Source organism: Phycomyces blakesleeanus (assembly GCF_001638985.1).
Source record: "Phycomyces blakesleeanus NRRL 1555(-) unplaced genomic scaffold PHYBLscaffold_8, whole genome shotgun sequence".
Lineage (NCBI taxonomy): Eukaryota > Fungi > Mucoromycota > Mucoromycetes > Mucorales > Phycomycetaceae > Phycomyces > Phycomyces blakesleeanus.
Genome location: NW_017265141.1, coordinates 1,655,057 through 1,677,102, shown reverse-complemented (window position 1 = coordinate 1,677,102; position 22,046 = coordinate 1,655,057). Strand labels below are relative to the sequence as shown.

At 36.8% G+C, this 22,046-nt stretch overlaps 7 protein-coding genes across 7 annotated transcripts; 2 read left to right on the top strand and 5 right to left on the bottom strand.

The window, feature by feature from the left end:
- Positions 1-1,112: 1,112 nt before the first annotated feature.
- On the top strand, positions 1,113-1,553 carry PHYBLDRAFT_102972 (GATA-type zinc finger transcription factor; the record flags this gene model as incomplete). Its single annotated transcript, XM_018427750.1, has 2 exons — positions 1,113-1,269; positions 1,366-1,553. Coding segments are annotated over 2 exons (345 nt in total), but the record flags the coding sequence as incomplete, so codon positions are not given.
- Positions 1,554-3,420: 1,867 nt separating this feature from the next.
- PHYBLDRAFT_133133 (hypothetical protein) lies at positions 3,421-5,611 on the bottom strand (the record flags this gene model as incomplete). The annotated part of the gene is made up of 4 exons (XM_018429550.1): positions 3,421-4,442; positions 4,523-4,843; positions 4,995-5,183; positions 5,429-5,611. The coding sequence occupies 4 exons, from the start codon at positions 5,609-5,611 to the stop codon at positions 3,567-3,569; spliced, it is 1,569 nt and encodes a 522-aa protein (XP_018293196.1). The 3' UTR covers positions 3,421-3,566.
- Positions 5,612-6,370: 759 nt separating this feature from the next.
- PbPdhE2 (PDH complex E2 component) lies at positions 6,371-8,595 on the bottom strand (the record flags this gene model as incomplete). Its single annotated transcript, XM_018428196.1, has 7 exons — positions 6,371-6,803; positions 6,971-7,331; positions 7,459-7,555; positions 7,657-7,685; positions 7,855-8,053; positions 8,205-8,382; positions 8,552-8,595. Coding segments are annotated over 7 exons (1,341 nt in total), but the record flags the coding sequence as incomplete, so codon positions are not given.
- Positions 8,596-10,427: 1,832 nt separating this feature from the next.
- Positions 10,428-11,424, top strand: ATP19 (ATP synthase subunit K ATP19). The gene is made up of 2 exons (XM_018438415.1): positions 10,428-10,509; positions 11,051-11,424. Exons 1-2 carry the CDS (start codon positions 10,462-10,464, stop codon positions 11,213-11,215), a joined length of 213 nt encoding a protein of 70 aa, XP_018293194.1. The 5' UTR covers positions 10,428-10,461; the 3' UTR covers positions 11,216-11,424.
- A 1,058-nt stretch (positions 11,425-12,482) lies between these two features.
- PHYBLDRAFT_67915 (hypothetical protein) lies at positions 12,483-13,244 on the bottom strand (the record flags this gene model as incomplete). Its single annotated transcript, XM_018441865.1, has 4 exons — positions 12,483-12,622; positions 12,695-12,806; positions 12,866-12,959; positions 13,078-13,244. The coding sequence occupies 4 exons, from the start codon at positions 13,242-13,244 to the stop codon at positions 12,483-12,485; spliced, it is 513 nt and encodes a 170-aa protein (XP_018293193.1).
- Positions 13,245-16,147: 2,903 nt separating this feature from the next.
- PHYBLDRAFT_158611 (hypothetical protein) lies at positions 16,148-17,041 on the bottom strand. Its single transcript, XM_018433820.1, has 2 exons — positions 16,624-17,041; positions 16,148-16,404 (listed from the first exon to the last, which is right to left on the bottom strand). Exons 1-2 carry the CDS (start codon positions 16,958-16,960, stop codon positions 16,253-16,255), a joined length of 489 nt encoding a protein of 162 aa, XP_018293192.1. The 5' UTR covers positions 16,961-17,041; the 3' UTR covers positions 16,148-16,252.
- Positions 17,042-21,230: 4,189 nt separating this feature from the next.
- On the bottom strand, positions 21,231-21,645 carry PHYBLDRAFT_67913 (hypothetical protein; the record flags this gene model as incomplete). The annotated part of the gene is made up of 2 exons (XM_018441864.1): positions 21,231-21,411; positions 21,518-21,645. 2 exons carry the CDS (start codon positions 21,643-21,645, stop codon positions 21,231-21,233), a joined length of 309 nt encoding a protein of 102 aa, XP_018293191.1.
- Positions 21,646-22,046: the final 401 nt, after the last annotated feature.

The following is a 22,046-nucleotide window of genomic DNA, read 5'->3' as shown; positions in this document are numbered from 1 at the left end:
ATAGCACTGTATTATGGATATAGTGGTATGGTTTATGTGGATCTAATAAAGAAAGTAAAAGAGAAAGAAAGAGAGAAAGAAAGTATTAGATAGTTCAATTTTTTTTTATTGTTTAAAAGAAACAGACGTATCGTTAGTTTTGCATTTCGTACCATTTAAAGCAATCTGTACCTAATTTTCTGATTAAACAATTAACATTTTTAGACAGCTTATATACATATATATAATATAATATAATATTGTATTTGTATTTTTATGAGTGTGTGAGTGTAGTGTGTAAAGTGTACATACTTGGATACAGATATATAGATTTTTATATATAAATATATTAAAGATAAAGTGTGTGCATATATATATATATTTTATACTTTTATACATATATGTATATTTATATAGAATATAATATTACAATACAATACAATACAATACAATAGTATAATAAATATTTATGTACACAAAAAAAAAAAAAAGAAAAAAAAATTGTGCACAAATGAATGAAAAAATAAAACGAGGGTTAATCAGATTATCGATGGCGGAGTGATCTATTTTAAACATCCGTCCAAAAGTATTTTATAATAAGCTATATACAATCTGATGGAAGATCAAAAACGCCCCCCCTTTTTTTTATATTTTGTTATTTTTTTTTCGTTTTTTATCTGATTGTCGAATAATCCAGCCTGTCTTTTTTTTTTTTTTTTTTTTTTTTTTTTTGATTGCTATTATTGCTATTACTATTATTATTGTTATTATTTCTCTTTCATCTTCTTTTCTTTCCCCTTTTTGTTACAAGAAATATTTCTCTCTTGCTTGCTTTCTTTCCCCCCCCCCCCCCACAAATAATAGTATTTTTTATATATATAAATATAAATATAAATATAAATATATATTATATAATATAAAATAATACAGTACAATATAGAGAGAGAAAGGAAATATATTTATATAGGTTAAATAAATAAATAATAAAAGCAATGGCACTTTACCATCCAACATTTCCTCTCGACACATCCATCTCACGGTCATCAAGTCCATCGCAGGATGTCATCATTCAAGACCAGATGAAACCAAAGAAATCCAAAGATGTCTCGCCAAACGTGGTCTCAGCTACCCTGTGTGCAAACTGCGGCACAACAACAACCCCACTCTGGAGAAGGGCTCCCAACGGCGACACAATCTGTAACGCATGTGGACTCTATCTCAAAGCACGCAACACTCTCAGACCACCCACAATGAAAAGAAGTCTGGTCAGAAAAGACGGCTCCGGCACCAGTGACTGCGGCGGTGGTCCTGGAAACGGTGGCTCCTGTCCAGGTGGTGGCCGCTGCGATGGAACCGGTGGCTCTGCGTCCTGTGCAGGGTGCCCAGCATTCAACCAGCAGCAGGTCAACAAACAAACCCTCATGTGTGCAAACTGTCGCACCACCACAACCCCACTCTGGCGCCGAGACGAGGCTGGAAACACTATCTGCAATGCATGTGGTCTCTACTACAAACTGCACAACGTACACCGGCCTGTCAGCATGAAACGAAGCGTCATCAAACGTCGAAAACGAATCGCAATCAACGAAGGCATCAGCGATGAAGACATTGAACTCGAAGACCCACTCGCACTCACCTTAAAACAGACATCCATCGAACAAAAAGACAAGACCGAAAAAGCAGAGGATACAGCAGAGGATAAAGAGATGGGCATCAATACTAATACTAATTCTAATAACAATAACAATACTACCACCACCACCACCACCACCACCACCACTACGACTACGACTACGACTGACATGAACAACAATGAAACCATTGTCGTGCCTTCAAATCAGGACATTGGCTCAGAAACTCCTCTTCTGCCCTCTCCCGCTCGTCTGTCTGTCATTCGAAAACGTAAAGTAAAGGATACTGAAAAGAAAGAAAAACGTCCCCGCCACATGTCATCAACACAATCACAATCACAATCACAATCAAAATCAGGCTCTGGAATGAGCTGTGGCGTACCTGCCATAGAAGACTACATCATTCCAAAACGACTCGATGCCCCGCCCGTCATAGACCAGCCTAAGCCAATGACGCCTCCACCAGAAACCGAAGCCTGTCCGAGTGTCATGATCCATCATCAGCCCAGATCTTCCTTACAATCTTCATCACAACCCTTGCAAGATATCCTTACCCCAGCCAGCAATGCGCCACAGACTCCTCCAATGGTACAAGCAAGACATTTTGTATTGCCACCAATCGATCAAATCCAAATCCAAATCCAATCCAATTCACACTACCAGCACAATCAACAACAAAACCATTCTTCTCAAGAGTTACCCAGACATAGTCTATTCTTTGATGAACACATGTCATTGCCACCAATCTCTCTTGACCGTCAGGCAGTCAGACTCGAATCGTTCTTTGGCCGTCGTCGTTCATCGTCCTCATCTTCCTCATACTCCTTACCCCACCTGACTCTGCCTCCCGCTTCACCCAATCCGCCGTCCCCAACTCTTCTCTCTGGTCTCCGCCTCCCGTCCTCGTCTTTCACCACAGCCTCTGGCTCATCTTCTCCGATATCAACCCCTCTAGTCCGAGACTCTAGTCCAATCGAAGACCTCGAAAGTCTTGTGGACCGTCTGGATCGCGTTCGGAAACAAGCGCGACACGAACATTCGCATGCTCTTTCCCAAATCATTCAACTCCTTGGTCCAATTGTCACCCAGGCAGAAGCAGCAATTCATTCATAAAAAAAGAAAAAGAAAAAAAAATATACACACACAAGAAAAAACAAAACAAAACAAAACAAAACACCAAAAAAAAAAACACGTTTTATTTTTATTTTTATTTTTATTTTTATAATTTTACTTTCATATACACACTTTTTTTTTTTTTTTTTTTTCTGTCGATACCTCCCCCTCTATCTATCACTTTACTTTACTTTACTTAGTATCTTTCTACCTTTCATTGTAAACCATCTTCTTCTTTTCTTTAGCATTTATTGTTCTCTTTTCTTCTTCTTTCCTTTATATACATCATACAATACAATACAATACAATACAATACAATACAATACAACTCTCTCTCTTTCTTTTTTATATATATTATATATACATATATATAATACACACTCACACAATATATAACATGTAACATATACACCATACATATATGTATTATACTTTTTATTATACTTTTTATTATTATTTTTGATCTTAAAAGGGGTGTTCAAACAACTGAATCTTATTTTGAACAATTCTTTCTTTTTCTTAATTGATCACAAATACAATAACACACATTATTATTGCTTGGTTTGAAAGACCCTTTTTGTTTTTGGCTTTAATTGAGAGACTTGACTACTTCTTTAACTCCAAAATTCGCCCATCTTTTGTTTTTTGTTCTTAGTCTATGTCTATGTCTTTTGAGTTTTGTATAAATAATAGTAATGATGATTTGATTCGTTTAATTCGTTTAATTTGTTTTTTGTTTGTTTGTTTGTTTGTATGTATGTATATTATATTATATTATATATTTCCCTCTCTTTCTTTCTTTCTTTCTTTCTTTTCACTTTATTCCCCTTTTTGTTTTGTTCTTTACTGTCCAAAGTTAAAACCTCCCTGGGGTGCTCCCATCTGCTGGTACGAGAACTGGCCATTCTCCATCTCGGCTGCCATCTCACCCTGGTCTTCATCCTCGTCTAAGCTAAAGTACTTGTCGATCACATGATATGCCTTCTTGTAGATTTCTGCGTTCTTGTGGGACTGGAGGGCGTGGATGTAGTCAATACCATTGCACTCCTCGATCAGAAGCGCGTAGGGGTTCAGGCCATCGGCGGTGTGGGTCTTCTCCATCTCGCCGGCCTTCAGGATGTTCTCCAGACCGTCGAGCGCAACCATCGAGATCTTGTTGTCCATGGCGGTCAGGATATCGCACAGAGGCTTGATGCAGCCGTTCTGGACAAGGTACTTGATCTGTTCAGGACGGTTGAGTCCACCCGAGGTGGCGTTGCAGATCGCCCAGCAGGCCTCCTTCTTGGTCTTAAAATCACCGTAGGCCAGGATCTGGATGAGGGGTTGCATGATGCCGGCATCAATGATGGCCTGGATCTGGTTGGTGTTTCCGGCCGTGATGTTTGAGATCGTCCAGCAGGCTTCTTTGCGGATACCCTCCTTGGGGCTCGACAGAAGCTGCAGCAGAGCAGGAATGGCTCCCTGGTTGATGATCTCCTGGGTCTGCAGGTCGTCGCCGGTCACAATGTTACCGACCGAACGCAGAGCTGGTGTCTGGACATTGGTCGACGGGTGGTTCAAAAGCTCGATGAGCTGTCCACACACCCCAGACTCAACCACGGCCTGGATACGCTCGTTGATTCCGTCCGAAAGGTAAGAAATTGCCCAGCAGGTGTCTACCAAAACCTCGTCGTCGTTGGAGTAAATCAGCTTGGAAAGAGCTCCCAATGCAGGCTCAATCTATTACCCAATTCACAAAGAGATAAACAAAAGAATAAACAAAAGAATAATTTGATTTGATTTGGATATATATATATTACCAAATTCCAGTCAGGTTGAGGGTTCTTTCCACGGCAAAAGTTGGATAGTGTCCAGGTAGCGTTACGGATCATGGACATCTTTTCTTCAGACTGGAAGATGTTGAGCAGGGGAGGGAGTGCGTTTGCCTGGAGAACAAAATCACGGCAGTTGGGACTGTCACCAGCAATGTTACCCAAAGCCCAGACAGCCTGTTCCTTTACGTCGCTCTGAGCACTGCTCAACAGTTGAACAAAATAAGGAACTGCGCCAGCCTCAATCACAATCTGTGTTTGGTGTGAAGATCCAGAAGCGATGTTGGTCAATGCCCATGCTGCCTCAAACTATTAAAAATTAAAACAAAACACAGAGGAGTTTGATTGATTAGAATGATTATGATAATAATTTCTAAAAATTATCTCTCATGTCAAGATTGAATCAAGATTGATTTGGAATTCAATCATTTATTGTCAAATATATATATATTATATTTACCTGAAGGTTAGGGCTATCTGAAGCCAAAAACTCGACAAAACGGGGAACAACACCACAAGCAATAACCTGTTCGATAGGAGGGTTCTTTTCTCTAGAAAGAAGCTTTCTGAACTGACCAGTGGCAGCAAGTGCGGCTTCAATATCGTTTGAGAATACACCTTCGACCATGGCAGGTAGAATGTCGACAAGCTATATAAATTCACACACAAGCACACAAGAGTATTTTTTGTTAATCCATCAAGTATGTCAGAAAGATGTAATTAAGCAATAAAAGGTGTCAATCGAACTATAATAATTTATGGTCTTTAATCTTGAAATTCTGTCTGTCTGTCTGTCTCTTTTTGTTGTTGTCGTTTTATAGTAATAAATAAAGCAAAAAAGAAAAAAGAGATTAAGTTGATATTTACTTGAGCATCAAGTGCAATAATGTCTACTTCGTCTTCGGAATCTTCATCGACAGTCTCTGCATTGAAAACTCTGCGCTTTGCCAGATTCTCTTCCTTCTTTTGTTTTCTAATCTCAATCTGGGCAGTTTCTCTTCTGCGTCTGACTTCTTCAGGCTTAAAGTGACTACGAGCCTTGAATGTTCCACGGCGTACTTCTGATGTAGGATCCATAATATTTAGAAAGAAAAAAAAAATTAAAGGTAGAAGCGTAATATATATATATATATAATATATATATATATATTACGTGTATATACTTTAATATTATAAAAATTAAAATTTATATATATATATGTATATATATTATATGTATACCTATATATATATATATACAAAAAAAAATTAAAAAAAGAAACGCGCTTAGATAGAATAAACTGAGTTTTTTTTTTTTTTTTTTTTTTGAAAAACAAATAGCAACGTCATTGTTCCTTCCTTCATACATTACTTTGCCTACTTACTTTTTATTTATCTATTTTATCGTCATTATTCTTCTTTAAGTGTCTTTTACGTGTTTTATGTATATATATATAGATATATATATATATCTTTAATTGCTGTTGTTCTTTTACTACAAAAATAAATAAAGACCAATACCAAGCGTGGTTTAATGGCTGTTTAAAGTGAAATTGTTTATAATAGAAAAAAGTGTATTAAAGGAAAAATATTTTTCGAATATTGTAGTGTAGTGTAATATATATTTGTTTGTTTGTTTGTTCGTTTGTTTGTGCGCGCGTATGTGTGTGTGTGGATTGTGAGTATTTTGGCTTTGTTTTTTTTTAAAAAAAAAAAAAGATATATAAAAAATAATAAAGAGACAAAAAAGATATATATATATATAAGTATATATATATATATATATATATGTGTGTGTGTGTATGTATGTATAGATAGATAGATATTAAAAAAAAAAAAGATATCTAAATTATATATTTAGAGCATCATCTTCAAAGGGTTCTCCATGTACTCTCTAAAGGCCTGGAGCCAGGTGGCACCAACAGCACCATCAACCACACGATGGTCAGCACTGAGAGTGACTTCCATCACGTTGCGGACGCCAAAGCCGGTTTCCTTTGTTTCGTCAACGACAACCTTTTGAGAAGCACCACCGATAGCAAGGATGCAGGACTGGGGAGGGTTGATGATGGCAGTGAAGTTCGAGACACCAAACATACCCAAGTTGGAGATGGTGAAGCTACCGCCCTGGTATTCAGCAGGTGCCAACTTGCCGCTGCGTGCGCGGGTGGCCATGTCCTTGACCTGGGCAGAGATGGCAGACAGACCCTTGGTCTCAGCGCTGGCAACAATGGGAGTAATCAATCCAGTAGGTGTGGCTACTGCGACACAGATATCCGCGCTGTTGTATCTATAACAGAATTATATATAAAAGATTAGTATTTTAGATTACATATTGATTTTTGTGTTTTGGGTGTACTCGAAAAATACAATCAAAGAAAGCAAATCATAAGGGGAACTTGATTTGATTTGATTTCCTCATCTAAATGGTATTTGGATTGCACTACTATTACTTACTGGCGGATATAATCACCCTGCCATGCAGAGTTAACCTCGGGAACCTTCTTGAGAGCAAGAGCAGATGCCTTGATGATAAAATCGTTGACAGACAACTTGTACTTTCCATCGGCAGACTTGTTAAGAACCTCACGGAGCTTGTTGGTCTTGTCCATGTTGATCTCGACAGTGATGTAGTAGTGGGGAACGGTCTGCTTAGACTCGGTCAAGCGGGAAGCAATGATCTTGCGCATGTTGGTAGTGGGGATGTCAACAAAGGCATCACCAGTAGCAGACTTGGGAGCATAAGCAGCGGGAATGGGGGCAGCAGCAGCAGGAGCAGCGGCAGCGGCAGGAGTAGGAGCAGCAGGAGCAGCAGCGACTGTTTGTATATAATATTATTATTATCATTATCATTATATAGTCATTAAAATTAAACCAATTCTATAAAGACAGGCAGATTCTTCTTCTTCTTTTTTGAATCCTTATCCCAAAAACATTAAACTTACCAGGCTTATAGTTGTCAACATCCTCCTTTACAACACGACCATTAGGGCCAGTACCCTTGATTAAAGAAATATCAATACCACGCTCTCTAGCGACGGTCTAAAAAAAAGAAGAAGAAAAAAGAACAGCCATAGTATGGAATATCAGAAACCCACAAATACACTCTTTTTATTTTTGATTTTAATAAAGCCAAAACATACCTTTGCATAGGGACTTGCCTTGACTTCACCTGTGGAACCCAATACACACACACGCAGAGAGAGATATAATACATAAAGAGAAAGCATAAGTCTCTATGATCTTTAAAAGGTACCCGGATTTTACCCATCCCATTCATTTTGAAATTTATATATATATATATATATGTATATTATGCCCTATCTCTCTATCTCTCTTACCATTGGCTGAGCCTGAAGAGGCCTGGGCGGGAGCCTCTTCTTTAGCGGGAGCCTCTTCCTTGGCGGGAGAATCCTCCTTGGCGGGAGATTCTTCCTTTGCAGGAGCAGCGGAACCAGCAGCAGCACCACCGGCATCCTCGATAGAGAAGTCTTCAAATGCAGCGACATCATCAGCGTTCTCGACGAGAATAGCAATAGGCTATCGAAATATAAAATATGAGATAAATATATATATATTATTCTTTGACGCACAAGATCTTTTTCTTTTTCTCTTTTTTTGGTAATGTGATGTGATGTGATTTGATTTGATTTGATTTGATTTGATATATGTATGTATATAGCTATATTACCTTTCCAACAGGAACATCCTTATCACCAGTCTTTGCAAAGATCTTGGCTACAAAACCCTCATCCTGGCACTCAAAGTCCATCTGGGCCTTGTCGGTTTCGATCTCTACCAAGACATCTCCAGGCTGGATTTCATCACCGACCTTCTTCTGCCAGACGCCAATACCACCCTGTGTCATGCTGTACAAATATAAATATAAGTATATATATATAAAAGATTTAGATTAGATTGACGTGATTTTGCTTGCTTGCTTAATTAATCAATCGATCGATTGACTGGCTGACTGACTGACTGACTGACTGACTGACTAATTTGTATATAAATATATATGTATTTGGTTGTCCTTACGTGGGGGAAAGGGCGGGCATGGCAATGACATTATGGGAAGGATAGGCTATACCATATCAATATGACAGCAACGAGATATAAAGACCATAATAAAAAAACAAACAAAAAAAAACAGGCGAGAGGTATTTTTTTTTTGGTTTAGTTTCAGAGTTCCCGGGAAAACAAAACAAAATAAAATAAAATAAAATGTTGGGTCTCTCGCGTCAAACTTCTTTTTTTTCTTCTTTGGTTCTTTTACCTTTTGCACTGTAGAGTCTGACTTCCTTTGCAACAGCTGCCTGTGCCCATGCACGGAGAGCAACAAAGCTAGAAGGGCTATAAAAGTGTTTTTTTTTTGGTTATATGATATTCTCTTGTCTCTGCCCTTTGTGTATTGTTTTGTGGTATGCGTGTATATATATATATATATACCTTGAGGAAGAGAATGCACGGGCACTGCTCTGGGCCAAGAGAGGGAGGGCTCTGGCAGTGGCTCTGGTTGCAGTGAGACGGGCAGTGGTGGACAGACCAGTAGAGGCTCTGAGAATTTGACGTCTAGCAGCGGACATGTTCAAGATTTATCTATGAGTAAATAGAGAAAGAGGGTGTGAAACGAAAGAAGAGTAGAAGAGAAAGAGATTTAAAATAAAAATAAAAAGAAGAAGGCCCAGGTTTTTTTTTGTATGTGTGTGTGTGTGTGTGCTGGTAAAATCATGGAAAAACACGGGAAGAAAAAAAAATTGATGCGCGACTGGAATAATAACCCCATCCCAACTACCCAAAGAAAAAGAAAAAAAAAAGTAGGGTGTTCGTGACTCTTCTATAGCCCTTTTTTTTTTAAGAAAAAAAAAGAAATGTATATATAGTAGATATACACGCCCTAATCATGCATTCATACAGTCAGTCAATAAAATACAGATCAAAGGGAGATGGTGTCAATAGAAAGCCCAATTGAAATACACTTGCTTGGTCATCTTCTTGAACAAATAGATAGACCCATCTAATCAAAGACCTAACCCCAAATACAGACTACACCAATAATCCAATAGTCCAATAATCCAATAAACTCCAAATTTACGGAACATTCTTTGGGTTGGCACAGTGAAAGCCTATCTGACGGGATACCAATTCTAATCCAACAAGTTGCCATGGTTAAATCAATGGCCTTTAGATTATCTCTTCTCTTTCTTTTTTTCTCTTTTCTGTCCCTTTTTTTATTATTTTTCATTAAGCGCCATACTCTCTCTGCCACTTCTACTGTCGTAATTACGACTATTGGCTCAATGATATGTTCCTTACAATAATGTATATTATAATAAATGCAATCATCACACCAAAAATCCAAAAAGAAAAATGGAAAAGATCGGAGTGAGCTCAAAAAAATAATATATGGGAAAAATAAAGTCCAGTATATGGAGATAGAGATAGAGAGAGATAGAGAGAGAGAGAGACAACAATATATATATATATATACATATACATATACATATATAGTCATATAAGCTGTATAATCACATAGTCACATAGTCACATAAGCTGTATAGTCACACAGCCACACAGTCACATAATCACCTAGATAGACAAGACAAACCTATTGACATATTGACATCTAATCATATAGACATTTATGTATAAGTATAAAGGATACTATACTATCTTTGATACCCTTTCTTATTCCCCCCTTTTTTTCTTTCTTTTTAAAAATCAAATTAAAAAAATAAAATACCAACAAAGTGTTTCATTTGTGTGAACGGACTGGTTTCTTTTTAGCCTGGTCTACAAAGAGCATTGGTCGACGTCATGTATGTGACGTCGAACTTTAGCTCCGACCCGCCCTTGTCGAATCCAAAAACAAAAAAGGGGTGAGCCTTTGTTTTCTGACCTTTAACGACCTTGAAAAAAGACCAAAAAAAAATAACTTCATTTCAATAATGGCTGGACACTACGTTATCGCTGGCAAGAAGGTTCCTTTCCACATCGTAAGTCGTTTTCTTAACACTACTATTTTTTCTTCTGTTTTTTTTTCTCGGTTTACCAAAAGCAAAATAAAAATAAAAGAGAAAGTTCGCGCCAAAAAAAATAAAAGAAAAGAAAAGAAAAGACGAATATATAAATCAACGACAACAATGACAACATCAATTAAACAGCAACAAGAGCAACAAACCAGCATACATTCTCTTCCTTGCAACTGTTTATCTCGGAAACAAAAGAAAACAGAAAAAGACCCTGTTACGTATTAAGACAGGATAATCAGCAACACGGTCATATTCTTTCTTGTTCGACACGCGCGCACAAGCAAGCAAGCAAGCAAGCAATCACAAAGACATACATATATCTATTGAACAACGAAGAAATTTATATAAATAAATTTGGATAATACACAAACATACGAAGATGTATACACGCGAATCCCAAAATAAGAAGCCAGAATTGAAAACAAAAAACAAGAGATTTGACGAGACAATTCATAACATAACATATATTATATTATATTATATTATGATCATTTTATTCTCTTAGCTTTCCATTGGATTTATCTCTGCCTACGCTATTGCTGGTACTGCTTATGCCATGAAGCCCAAGCCTGCCCAGCCTGCTACTCCCCCAATCAAGGCCAGCTCTTCCGACGAGGAGGCTTTCATCAAGCAGTTCCTTGCTGAGGCCGAGGCTGGTGAGAAGCTTTAAAAAAAAATGGAAAAAAAAATTATCAGTGAAGGGTTGTTTCCTACTTTTTTTTTCTGTCCGAAACGAACGAATAAGCAAGAAAGCAAGCAAGAACGTATCCTACGAATCTACGCACCTTACACACACACATACACACACACTTGCAAAAAAAAAACTTTTTTTTTTTGGTTGATCGAATAAAAAAAAATCACACACAGATTAAAGTAAATAATTAAGCGGTATACGGAAATAAGGAATTAAGAGAGAGAGAGAGAAAAGGGAACGAAGGCTTGAAACCTACCTACCTATGCCATGTGGAAATAAAGAAAGGACAGAAAGGAAAGGAAAGGAAAGAGGGCTCTGTATGTACATATGTACGTATGTGTGCGTGTGTATGGTAATATAGATTGCATAATTTCGAGGGTCTTTTTATAATCCCCCCTCCTTCTCCTTCCCCTCCTTTCCCTCGTCCCTTGCTTCTTTGCTTTCCTTTCTTCAATCTTTGTCCTCCTCTTTCCTCCTTTAAATATCTATATTGTATGGCATTTAGTAAGTAATTAGAGTGTAATTTGACCTATGAACAATACTTATAATAATAATAATAATAAAATAAGCTGTGGGCATTTATCTATCTATTTAAATGAAAAGGGAGTGGAAATGTAAAAGGGTGGGAGCAATCAAAAGATAAAGATAAAGAAGATGAAGAGCAAGAGCAAGAGCAAGGGGAAAGTGTAGGAGGGGAAGGATTCAAGGGTAGCTTATTTTACTTTATTTTGTTTGAATAAATAATATGCTTAATCTCTTTTTTATATATTATATTATATTATATTAATGAGAGAGGGGGGTGGATAATAAGAAATAAAGTGGCAACCCAAGAAACCCACAAATATCTAATAATTATTATAGATTATTAATTGAAGATAATAAATTATAATAAAGGAGGACCCTAATAATTCAAGTGTTCCCGCACAGACAAAAAAAAACTAATAATTTTACTACTACCATTATTGCTACCAAATCAAATTAAATCAAATGAAATCAAATTAAATCAAATATATAAAATACATTAAAATTTGATTTAGGAAAAAGGGTATTTTTTTGTTTTATTCTCTACTTTAACAAGAGCCAACGGAAGAGGTGTGTCTACCAGATATATAAGGGAAAGAAAAGAAAAGAAGTATATAATCATATCTCTACAATCAATATGATCGATACGATCGATACGACAGAAATGAAAGAAAAAGAAAGAAAGGGAAGTCTACTTTGGGGGAGGTGTGTGGAAGAATCTTTAACGAGATCCATATGAAGGATATCCGCGAGATGAGCCGCAACGAACAGAGGTCCAGCTGATGTCAAGTACGCCAACATCGAGGTTACCCTTGGGTGAGATCTTTTTAAAGGCGGCAGGTGTCAGATCAATTGCCTTTGCTATAGAATAGTTAGATCATATTGAAATCCCCCATTCACATGTTTAATAATTAAAAATTATATCTTTCTTACCAACTTTGCAGGCAGCACATTTATCAACAATCTTGACAATCACGCTGAGTTTTGGGTTTCGGTTGTTCACGATCTTCATACACTTGTAGCATTGCTCAAAGTCATTCATGGCCTATTTAACAATCGAATCTAAGTATGTGACTTCCGTTGTTCAATCTCAATTAAGCATACCATGGCTCCAATCATGTCATAGTTGGTTGCATGAAAGGGTGAAAGACCGTTACGATCATAGCAAGCTGCGTTACGAAGGTCTGCACCAGTGTACCTAACATTAAATTTATTTATTTTATTTTATTTTTTAAAAAAATTGTGAGTACATAAAAGTCCCCCTTGTAATAGTTATCTGCTTATATGTTATATATATATATATATATATATATTACCATGTTCCTCTATTGGCGCGTCTTTCAAGACCATCCTCTGTAGAATTGGCTGGTGCCTCGATATTCATAACGGTGGCAACACCTCGGTTCTTAAGTCTGGAAGCCGAAACACCGGACAACAGGACTGTAGACAAGCAAAGGTACAACATAAACATGGCAGACTTCATTATTGCGTGGTAATAAGATTGAATAATGAATGGAATGTGCAAAGTTGTCTGTTGTTTGTTGTTTGTTGTTTGTTGTTTGTTGTCTAGTACTAGTACAACTGCTACGATTGTGTTTAATTGCTGTTGTTGTGATTTAAAGAATAAGAATAAGAATAAGAATAATATGGTATTTTCGTTAAAGAAATAAAAATAAAAGAAAGGATTTTTATAGAAGAGGTAAAGAGAGATGTGTGCGGTCAACAATTGGTTTGGCGGATTGGAATTATATAGAGAAAATAAGGAGGTTCAAAAGGAGGTTAATAATATTAATATTAAATATAATCATAGTAATTTTATATCTTCTTTGAACAAGACTTTTTTTTTTTTTTGGGTTCCAGAGTAAGATTTGTGTTCTAATTTCTTTATAAAATGTATCTATACTGTATACACACATCTACATCTACATTTATATGTAATGTATGTAGATGTAATGCATATAATAAAATAAAATATAATAAAGAAATCAAAGCAGATGAAATTGACTGACTGACTGACTTGACTGACTTGACTGACTTGACTGATTTACTTGACTTGACTTGACTTGACTTGACTGAGAGAAAGAAAGAATACCAAAAGCAAGGGGTGAGGAACTACGATGAAAGGTCAGACTCGTGATGGCTTTATACCAAACTCGCTATCCTGCACTTGTCTATTCTTGGTGGTTCAAACGTGCAAGTAAAATTTTTTTTATTATTATTTTTATTTGTGGGGAATGCTGCTCAATCCAATATTATCTTATATAGTCGGTCTTTATCTTGTCCTACAGCCGATGGAAAACCCGGTAAAGATACTTCTTTATATAAAAATGGTAATATGATTAAAGGACGCACAGATTAAGGAAGCCAACATATCTAATTAAAGTATATTGAAGTCTTTAAGAAAATTTATTTATTTCTTTATTCATTCTTTTATTCTTTTATTCATTAATTCATTCATTCATTCATTTAATATTAAATCAAATTAAAAATAATAATAATATTATATATTATATTATGTATAACTTTTAATAATAATTAAAAAAAATAAAACGCTTTTTCTTTGTTTCAATATTTGCACCACATATAATACATTCATATTATCCTTCTTTTGATTGATGTTTATTTATGGAATCCTAAGGGAGGAGGTGGTGGTGGTGGTGGTGGTTGAGGGGGTTTTTAATAACAATTATTATTGTTTTTTTTTATATGTACAAAAAAGCTTCTTTTTATTTGACTTGTAAGAATATCAAGGGATGAAAATGATAATAATGCTAATAGTAATTATCCTGACTTGGCTTTCAAGAGGTTCTTTTTGGTCAATAAAAATTTAAAAGGGTTTCTGGCACATATAAGCTATTATAGTTAATGTACACTATAGTAAACTACGCACACTCACTAACTAACTCGCTAACTAACTAATGATACATAATTGTACTTTACATATTTACATCTTTATAACCTGATCAATCGATCTTGCTACTATCACTTTGCATCGTCCTTTTCGAGATGTCTACGCAAAAGGGCAAGAAAAGATAATAAAAAGGAAATAATAGTACAATAATAAAGACTCATAACTAGGGATATATTGGACCCATTCATAGTGCATATTATATATATATATATATTACTCACCAGTTCATTGGAGGACGTTGTAGATTGGCATGCCAGAGTAAGAAATGTAAAATAATAATAATATTATCATCATCATTTTTTTTTTTACTTCTTTATTTCTATAAAGTCCTCCTTAAGCACTCTCATTAACAGAAGAAAACAAGAAAAATAAAGAAAGAAAAAGTTCTAGACAGTTGTCCCTTTTCGAGCATTTGCCTTTTAATCATTCTCATTATTCATACGATAAATTTACATGCCAATTCCTATGGACCATCATTAAATAATATAGGCACATAGGCACATATAGACACATCAACCCCTCTTCATCTACATAGTATCATCCCTGGATCACTTGCTCGATCATCAAGACTCTTCTTATTTTTACTTTTGTGGCTGGATAACACAAGAAGGATCTTTTTAGACTTCAAGGTCTAAAATATCATCAGTCACCCCTCATCAAGTGGCAAATAATTATCCAGAAAATCTAAATATATATAAAAAAAAAGATATAAAGAGGTAAAGGTAAAGGTAAAGATAAAGGTAGAGGGAGAAAGGAAATTAAATAAATAAGTAAAGCAGAAGTCTAAAAAAAAAAGATAAGAAAAGAAAAGAAACAGAGATTCGTTACCATTACATTTCTTTCGTGTTTTGCCACCTTAATTCAACCGTTTGATGGTGTGTTTCAAGTGGCATAAAATAGAATTACAAGAAGGGGCTCCTTCCTTCCTTCCTTCCTTCCTTATCTCTCTCTCTTTGGGTGTGTATAATATTTATTTATTTCAAGGCAGAGAATAAGCAAATAAGCAAATAAGCAAATAAATAGCAATGTAGGAGCTCTAGAGGGCATTTGTGCATTTGGAAGGCTACTAGATACAATTGTCAATGTTTTCTTCTTGACGGATATCTGCTTGATTTAGACTCTCTGGTGTGCAGATCAAAAGCGCCGTATTCTTAATCTTTTGAGGTTATATCATTAATATTCCTTTTTTTTGGAGCAAGGAGTTCAATGCGTTGCTGAGACAATCCTTTTTGTATATAAATAAAATCTTTTAATGCCGTGTAGAATTAAATTGGCTGAGCGAATCAATATATATTGTGTGTAGACAAAGTTCTGATGGTTGTAATTATGTAGGAATAATATCAATCCCAAAAGTCTCCTTATTCGTCTCCGTGATGGCAGATCAGCTTTACCTATGTATGATGCACCTATTATATACTCAACATCACTATCACTCTATTAATCACTTTATCATCACAATCTTAACAGCCATATCAAACGATGCCAATAAGAACTTTTAATAATTTTTCTTTTCTTTAGTAAAATAGATGCCTTTGTACCAGACCAAGAATAAACCAATATAAGAAAATAAAGGAATTAAACTATCGGAAAACATCATTGTGTTTATCCAATGCAAGCCCAAGCAGCACAACCGTTGCATATTCAAAGTCATAGTCTGTGCAGCCTAATGCCGATTGCCACAACTCTCGACTTTTGGTGCGATCACCGAGCCCCCAACTTACAACACCTGCCTCTACAAACAAATTAACCAAAATAAAGAAAGAAAAATTAATATTCAGTTTCTAAAGCAAAAAGTAAAAAAAAAAAAAAAAAAGCAAGCAAGCAACTACCCCCCCCACCAACCAACCAACCAACCAAGGGACACAATTATTGAATTCAATTGTGAGCTTTTTGATAAGCTAAAAAAATCATAATCTCTCTCTCTCTCTCTCTCTCTCTCTCTGTTCCTTACCCCAGTAAGCCAACGGAACTATCCACCCTTCGGACTTGGCATGATCCTTGTTCCCTAGGATACAATCGAGATGAACCATGCTTTCCTTGTGATTGCCTAATGCATTAAGAACTGTAGCCATGATCAACAACAGAACTGCACGCTCGACATTATAGTTTGGCGGTGGATCAGACCCAAGACCTCGCATGATAAGTGCCTGTTCGATCCGCTCCTTTTCTGACAACACCCCGAGTGTCCTTTCAACAAGCCCAACACAGTTCTCGAGCGAAGTCTGAGGCATGGAACCAAATCCATGTAGTACTACCAAAAGTTCGAGTCCTGGAAGGCACACGTCCATATGTCTGTACTTGTTTTGTTTAAAGGCTTCCCGGCGTCGGTGACAATAAGCTCCTAGTGGATTGTTTGTAAAGGTTGACAAATCGGTATCACTATTATGATTATTATTTTCAGAATTATTATTATTATTATTATTATTATTATTATTATTGTAAATATTATGATTATTATGATTATTATTATTATGATTATTGGATGTAAAATATCCTATTTGTTCAAATGCATGGATCGATTCTCCTCGTCTCCCTAGCATTTCGAGGCAGGCAGCGGTAAAATACTTGTAGATGGCGGCTGACTCGTTATCATCTACGCTTCCGTTTACATTTGGATTTACATCTGCCAAGCTCTCAAAGCATGAAAGAGCCGCCTCCCATTCCAATCCCAACATATGGTTTAGTCCAATCTCATGGCTCACTCTGTTTTTCATCGCCACTTCAATCCATTCATCCCGCCGACCGGATTCCATCGCATATCCAAAAGATTTGTCAGAAAGGGGTATGTTGTTTGCCACCCTGGATATCTGAGCAGCGTAAAACAAAAAGAAGCACGAATTAGGGTAGAGCTTTTGTGCATCGAGTAGACAGTCGATCGAGTCCCGGAGAAGAGCCTTTCCATAAACTCGAGGGGCAAAGGAGGATATAAGAGAATGGTAGGCCAAGAGTCTAGATAAAAAGTAAAAGTAAAAAAAAAAAAATCAGCTCAAACTTCCTCTTTTTCTTCTTCTTCTTCTTCTACTACTACTACTACTTTTTCTTCGTATTTTCGGTCTCATTCATATCATACTACCTCTATTGGCCTGGTTTTCAGGACAAAGATGAAGAAAGAAAAAACTTACACTAGAGAGGCCAAAGGGGATCGGGTCCCTTTGCCTTTAATGCATGTCTTTAGCAAAGAATATCCCAAATCCTTATTGACATCCCATTCAGGAACCGAAAATATCTTGGTGATCCGGTCAGGTAAAGAAGACAGCAGGAGATTAATGGTGCCAATGCCAAACTCAGTGCCAGATATAGTCTCACTATCCATGAATTTACTACGACCCTGTCCCATCTTTTGATACTCTTCCCAAACAAGTGAATAGCTTTCATGGGCTATAATAATAATAATAATAATAATAATAATAATAATAATAATAAACACATACATACTACTTTGTAAGTAACAATAAAGATTGTGTGTTTTTTTTTATCTTGCATTTGTTTACCTCTTTTCAAGTTAAGCCCGGCTTTTAGGTAATTTGGCGCGGTTGCTTGACTGATTTGTAATAATGCCATCAGTAAACAGCTCTCAGCTTTGATCGCATGAGCTCGCAAGACACCGTTTGGAATTATCCCTGTAAATCCAGCTGAAGTCGGTGCAGGGGACAGAGGCTGACCAGAGTTATTTTCTGCAACATATGAAACAAAGTACTGCGAGAATTCATCGTTGAAAGGTTTTTTTTCTACAGATATAACAATCTGTGCATTTGCCATTGTATAAGCTACCACAAGTGTGTGCATAGCTGCATCTTGGTCTTCTTTTCGGGATGTCTACACAGCGCACGCACATACGCACATACGCACATCACGCACAGAACGCACAGAACGCACAGAACGCACAGCACATAGGCACGTACAATAGAAAAAGAGTTTATCAGCTCCAAATCTTTCTTTTTTTGATGATTTGTGTTTTGTACTTACCATAATAGCTAGTTGTTGTAGTTGTTTTTGGAGCAAAAAAAAAAGAAAATAATGTAACCAAAATCAGAGACAATACGAATGAAAAAGAGCGTTGTAATTCTGAGACTGGGTTCGCAAAAGGTGATACCAATATATTATACACTCACCTTTCATAAACGACATTGTACCCAATTTCAGTACAGAAAGCGGATCCCTACATAATTACACGCACGCACGCACGCACGCACACACGCACACACGTAAATATGAGGTTTATTCTTGGTTTATACGCATACACAGAGAATAAAAGAAAAAAACAAAAGAATTGCTTACGTTTCTGCCCTGGTTTGAAAGATGGCATTTGCTTTTGTAAATTTGTTTCTAAACATGAACTTTACACCATCTTTCACGTATTTATCTAAGAAATTACACAATATTTAGTCAATTAGAACCTGTCATCACACAAAAAGAAAGATACAAAGAGACTAAATACACATGTGCTTACCGGCCTCATTCTGATCATTAGAATTAAGATGGTTTTCTATAATCTTCTTTACATCTACTGCCCGTATAACGTCTGCATAGTCAGTTTCCATGTCAAGCTCAATAGAATCCATCCACTGCTCACTGCCGCTTGAGTCGGAGTCGGAGTCCGAAGGATCGTTGTTCTCTTGGATCCACATCATGTTTTTATTAGAGTGAGTAAGTGCAAGCGATTGGGGGCGGCGAACATGTCGAGCCAGCTGCTGTATGTCTGGCAGCTGAACATTTTTGTAGGTTCGAGTCTGACTGAAAAGCGACGTTGCAGCTGCTTCCGATTCAACCATAGGAATCGATACTTCTGTAGTGTCCACTTTTGAAGGTATCTGGGAAGGTATCTCTTTTACTGGTTTTGGTGCTGGCACTACTACTAAATTATTAGCAGTAGTAATGGGAATATGGTCTGAAACGACGGTATTATCGGACGCAGTTTCTTTTTCGGATACCACTTGATGTGGCTCAGAAATATCATGTAAAGTATCTAGAAGCACAGCTGCATCTGTATCAATAGGCTCAATTGGGGTATCTTCTTCTCTTGGTCCCTTCTTTGAGAAACACACATTTTTGGTCCCTGCTTCAGAATCACTGTGGCTCTCCTTTGATATTTCTTTTTTCAGCAGATCATCGTTCTCGGTCACCACCAATAACTCTTCCTTCATATCCACCTCAGCTATTATCGGTGGTTCAACTATTGCAGATTTCTTGGTTGGTACATCTTCTTTCAATGGATCCTCATTCTCGACAACCGTTTGTACAGCTTTTGTTAGATCCAGGTTTTCAGTCAATTGTGATTGATTTGATGTATAAAGCCCATCAGTTGGTGTGACTAGTTTTGACAAACCCTCAATCTTGACTATTATTGCTGCTGCTGCTGCAGTCGATGTTGCTGTTACTGGCGGTGTGGTGAGATATCTAACAGGATCTTCTTTTAGCTCCTGCGGGGATGTTTCCGGGGAGACATCCGGAGATGCCAAGTCCCACACATTCTTGCTTCCGCAATACGACATCGACATTGATCTTAGAGTTTGAGTTCTACGAGCTGAATGATGTTTACTTGCAGACGACAAAGGAAACACTATTTCAGAAAATGCGGATTTGTCTTTATCCTCGGTGCTTTCTGATGGCCCGCACATATCCGAAGCTTCCTTAAAAAATACTGTGGGCTCAACGGGCTTTCTCTGGACCTCTGCATTCCGTTGGGTTTCTTCGTCATTCAAGAGGTCTTCATCACCAATAGCCTGTCCTGCATCCCGGAGTGAACTCAGAATAGCGGACATACTGGCCCGGGCCTTCCGGACCTGTTCAACAGACCTCTTTGTGCCTTCGGGAGAATGAGGTCCTGTTTCTTGTTCTAGTTCTGGTCCTGGTTCTGGACTTGTACTTGTACTTGGACTTGGACTCGATGGGTCTTGGGTAAGAATGAGGTGATCATTAGGATGTCCAGCTGTGTGACTTGCAGGGGTAGTAGAAGTCTTTTCGGTACCAGCTGTCTCAAGTGAGGTTTGACTACCTCTTTGTGATTCTTCGCTTGAATCTGGGGTGTCGACAATATGTTCGTGTACTGGTTTTAAGGGTACTGTAGTGCTGTATTGCTTGACTGAATCAGCAGAAGACGAGGATCGTCTCGAGTCAAGTGATGGGAGGGACGAGATTGATGTCGGTCGGCTTGATTTAAGCTTTAGACTGATGCTTCTCCATGGTCCTTTTCTGGCTGGTTGGGCATCCTTTGGCTTTGTCATTTATTGTTGCTACTGTTGTTTTTTTCTTTTGCTTTGTTATTTTGTTATTATTAAGGTTGTTCAGTAATGAGTCGTATGGTTTTTTTTTCACGGTGCATCAACTCCTGGATTAAAATTGTGACAGTATAATATTTCTGGTTTTGGATGATGATTATAAGAAGAACAAGAAAAATAGTCGTTTTATTTGGGGTAGGACAGAAAAAGGTTAATTTGGTTAAACAGGCCAATAATGATAATAATAGTAATAGTATATGTGTAATTCATTCATTGAATAGAGTCTCTTGTGATATATTAAAATACTAGTACCAGCATTAGTTTCCAGTAGTATTTTTTCTTATTCAAATCTTTGATATCTTGACTGTTGATTAACAAGGTTAGATTCTGCAAATATGCGATTGTAGGTTTGTAGGTTAGACCAAGGGATCTTGGTTCGTTTACTTTGCGCTGAATACATATATATATATTTCTTCTGGTGTTTCCAAGGAGCCCTCAGACTGCCCCGTAATACTTTTAGGCTACAGAAACATATTATTATTAGTATTATTATTATTATTATTGGCTCTTGACTGTGGTTACCTCGTGTAGCTTTCTTTTTAATCATTAACACTTTATTATGCTAACCTTGTGGAATCAAAATTGCGTTTCTGAAGAATAAATAAATTAGCGGGGACTCTCCGAGCTGAATAGGGTCTTTCCTTACAGAAAACAGTTTTTAGCTTTAGTTTTAGTTTGACCTTGACCTCTTGCATTTTATTCTATTTTACTTTTCGTAGAGTCCTTATACCAGCATATTATATTCGATTCTTTTTTTCTTCTTTTTCTTTCCTCGTTTAGCTGACATCCAGTTTTATTGCCTGGCCCGAATAGTTTGAGTTTGAACTTTGAAGAAATGCTGATTGTACAATATCAAGCTCTAGGGTTTCTTGACTAGTTTTGATTTGGAGTTTATACACACGGCTCTTATTACAGGTGTTTTATTATGTTGACTTGGATTTTGTGAGTCAAAAAAGGCCATAGTTGATGTATATAATGTATTATAAAATAAAATCTGAGGTGCAAAACATTTTGGAGACAAGGTAACAAATCTTCAAACCAGAATCAAACCATTATGATTATTATTTATGATAGAAATGATAATAATAGAAGTCTA

Coding starts and splice junctions, on each gene's coding strand:
- PHYBLDRAFT_158611 (XM_018433820.1), bottom strand. CDS start 16,960: ATGGACGTGTGCCTTCCAGGACTCGAACTTTTGGTAGTACTACATGGA. Junction 16,405..16,623: donor AGTTCCGTTGGCTTACTGGG/GTAAGGAACAGA, acceptor ATTTGTTTGTAG/AGGCAGGTGTTGTAAGTTGG.
- ATP19 (XM_018438415.1), top strand. CDS start 10,462: ATGGCTGGACACTACGTTATCGCTGGCAAGAAGGTTCCTTTCCACATC. Junction 10,510..11,050: donor AGAAGGTTCCTTTCCACATC/GTAAGTCGTTTT, acceptor TTATTCTCTTAG/CTTTCCATTGGATTTATCTC.